The 3,072-nt window shown below is 61.7% G+C and overlaps 1 protein-coding gene across 3 annotated transcripts in view; it reads left to right on the top strand.

Moving 5' to 3' along the window:
- KDM5C (lysine demethylase 5C) overlaps positions 1–3,055 on the top strand; it is a 36,208-nt gene extending 33,153 nt beyond the window's left edge. For all 3 annotated transcript variants that reach the window (XM_040631388.1, XM_040631386.1, XM_040631389.1), the window contains exon 26: positions 2,366–3,055. In XM_040631388.1, the coding sequence (XP_040487322.1) occupies positions 2,366–2,731 (366 nt within the window). In that variant the 3' untranslated portion in view covers positions 2,732–3,055. The remainder of the gene's footprint in view (positions 1–2,365) is intronic.
- The last annotated feature ends 17 nt before the right edge of the window (positions 3,056–3,072 follow it).

The following is a 3,072-nucleotide window of genomic DNA, read 5'->3' on the forward strand; positions in this document are numbered from 1 at the left end:
AATGTGCTTGGCGGTGAGCCACGTGAGGAGAGCTCGCAAGGCCAGGCTGAGGGTGAAGAGGTTGCGGAAAGGGTCGGAATGGTAGGAGCAGGGAACGTGGAAGAGGCAGACCACAGCAAAGTGATGAGTCCGATGGTCAGGGGGACTGCCCGGGTTATCTGCGGGCTGAGCCAGTGGGTGTGGGAGTTGTAGGAACGCTTCCCTTTAGCATGATCCCTGTTTTGTTCTGCCCAAAAACTACAAGTCTAGTGTCTCTTCCCAGCTCAGGGCCAGGCACAGAGTCACTTCGGTTGATGTTGGCAAGTTGACTTGAGCTTTCTCTTGCCCCTGTCCCAGAATGGTGACCACTACCCCTGCTTGGATGACTTAGAGGGCCTGGTGGCTGTGGGCCGGGACCTACCTGTGGGGTTGGAGGAGCTGAGACAGCTAGAGCTGCAGGTACTGACAGCGCACTCCTGGAGGGAGAAGGCCTCCAAGACCTTCCTCAAGAAGAATTCTTGCTACACACTGCTGGAGGTGAGGCCTACACCCTGGCCCCCAGCCTCTCCTGCCTCCGGTCCGGCTGTTGTGAGATGGCTCAGAGGAGAACGTGTGGGCTGGGGAGTGGGAGGTAGGGGAAGCCGAGTCATCCGCACCCTGTCTGCCTGCCTCAGGTGCTCTGCCCGTGTGCAGACGCTGGCTCGGACAGCACCAAGCGCAGCCGGTGGATGGAGAAGGAGCTGGGGTTGTACAAATCTGACACGGAGCTGCTGGGACTGTCTGCACAGGATCTCAGGGACCCAGGCTCTGTGGTAAGGAACTGCTGCCCACAGCGAGAGCCTGATGGTGATAAGTGTCTGAGCGGGGCAACCCTGGGCAGACCGCTTGCTCCTTGGGCCTCGCTTCTCCTAGTTTGGGAGTAGGGTGTTAAAGGTGCCAGAGGAGGGAGGGGATGGGCTGCTGACCTCCTCTCCCGCTGTCCTGGGCATGCCAGATCGTGGCCTTCAAGGAGGGGGAACAGAAGGAGAAGGAGGGTATCCTGCAGCTGCGTCGCACCAACTCTGCCAAGCCCAGTCCACTGGCATCATCAGCCACGGCTTCCTCTGCAACCTCTGTCTGTGTGTGTGGGCAGGTGCCGGCTGGGGTGGGAGCTCTGCAGTGTGACCTGTGTCAGGACTGGTTCCATGGGCGATGTGTGTCGGTACCCCGCCTCCTCAGCTCCCCGAGGCCCAGTCCCACCTCTTCCCCACTGCTGGCCTGGTGGGAGTGGGACACCAAATTCTTGTGTCCGCTGTGCATGCGCTCACGGCGCCCGCGCCTGGAGACCATCCTGGCACTGCTGGTAGCCCTGCAGAGACTGCCTGTGCGGCTGCCCGAGGGCGAGGCTCTGCAGTGTCTCACAGAGAGGGCCATCAGCTGGCAAGGCCGCGCCAGGCAGGCTTTGGCCTCTGAGGATGTGACTGCTCTGTTGGGACGGCTGGCTGAGCTTCGCGAGCGGCTGCAGGCTGAACCCAAGTCTGAGGAACCCCCTACCTACCCTTCAGCCCCTGCCTCTGACCCTCTCAGAGAAGGCAGTGGCAAGGATATGCCCAAGGTGAGCTGCCTGACCCAGCTATTGCCCCCAAATTCCTGTCTCCTAGCCCCCGCCCCCATTTAGGCTCCAGCCCTGTCCCTGCTGTCTGACTTCTGATCTCTCTTGGCCCGGCCTCCCTTCCCCATTCTATATTCTGTCCAGAACCCCAGACTGCTCCCTGCTACAGCCTTTGTCTCCTCTCCTCCTGCAGGAGGTGGAACGTCCCTGAGTCTGGGGTCGGCGGGGAATAGGGCCTGGTTCTTCAGTTACCACCATCCATCCTTGCTTTCCTTGGCAGGTCCCAGGCTTACTGGAGAATGGAGACAGTGTGACCAGTCCTGAGAAGGTAGCCCCGGGGGAGGGCTCAGGTAAGAGAGGTAGGTCTAGGTGTGGGTAGACTGTTTACTGGATATCCCCAGTGACCCATGTGCTCCTCGGCTTTGTGGTGATGGTGGTGGGGACACAGCCAGGAGCAGCCTCTAACCCAGAATGTCCCTGCAACCCACCAGACCTGGAGCTGCTGTCCTCACTGTTGCCACAGTTGACTGGCCCCGCATTAGAGCTGCCTGAGGCAACCCGGGCCCCTCTGGAGGAGCTCATGTTAGAAGGGGACCTGCTTGAGGTGACCCTGGATGAGAACCACAGCATCTGGCAGCTACTGCGGGCTGGGCAGCCTCCAGACATGGAGCGGATCCGCACACTTCTGGAGGTGAGGACAGGGATCATGGACAGGGCCGGGAGGTCAGGCCAAGGAGGCAGGGATCCCAGGCCTGACCGCTGGCCCACACCTCTTTCTGCCTGTCTGATACACAGCTGGAGAAGGCAGAGCGCCATGGGAGCCGGGCACGGGGCCGGGCATTGGAGAGGCGGCGACGGCGGAAGGTGGATCGGGGTGGGGAGGGCGACGACCCAGCCCGAGAGGAGCTAGAGCCAAAGAGGGTACGGAGCTCAGGGCCAGAGGCCGAGGAGGCCCAGGAGGAGGAGGAGCTGGAGGAGGAGACTGGGGGTGAGGGCCCCCCCCAACCCCTGCCCACCACTGGCAGCCCCAGCAGCCAGGAGAACCAGAATGGCTTGGAGCCGGCCCTAGGGGCCACTTCAGGCCCCTCGGCCCCTTTCTCTACTCTGACTCCTCGGCTGCATGTGCCCTGCCCACAGCAGCCACCTCAGCAACAGTTGTGACAGTGGCTGAGCCTAGCACAGACCCCCAACAAAGACCCCCCTTGGCCTCAAGGATCCTTTTTCTGACCATCAAGCCTGCTTCTTGGGAGGTGGGCAAGTAGGGGGGGATGGCCACCCCCCCAAGCCCACCCCTGAGTCCCTTGACTTTTATATTCTGACTCCAAGGTATTGTTCAGACCTCAGCTCCTGGGGGCCGGCCCCTGGAGTCCCCCTCCCTGGTAGCCTCTAACCAGCATTCCCAGACACCTGAGGCAGATAGACAGATGGATGGGCAGGTGGGCAGGGGGGTGGCTGGGGCTGGGCCAGCACCATTCCAGAGATAAGGCCAGTGCGTATGCAAA

This window comes from Ursus maritimus, assembly GCF_017311325.1.
Source record: "Ursus maritimus isolate PB19 chromosome X unlocalized genomic scaffold, ASM1731132v1 scaffold_X1, whole genome shotgun sequence".
NCBI classification, from domain to species: Eukaryota; Metazoa; Chordata; class Mammalia; order Carnivora; family Ursidae; genus Ursus; species Ursus maritimus.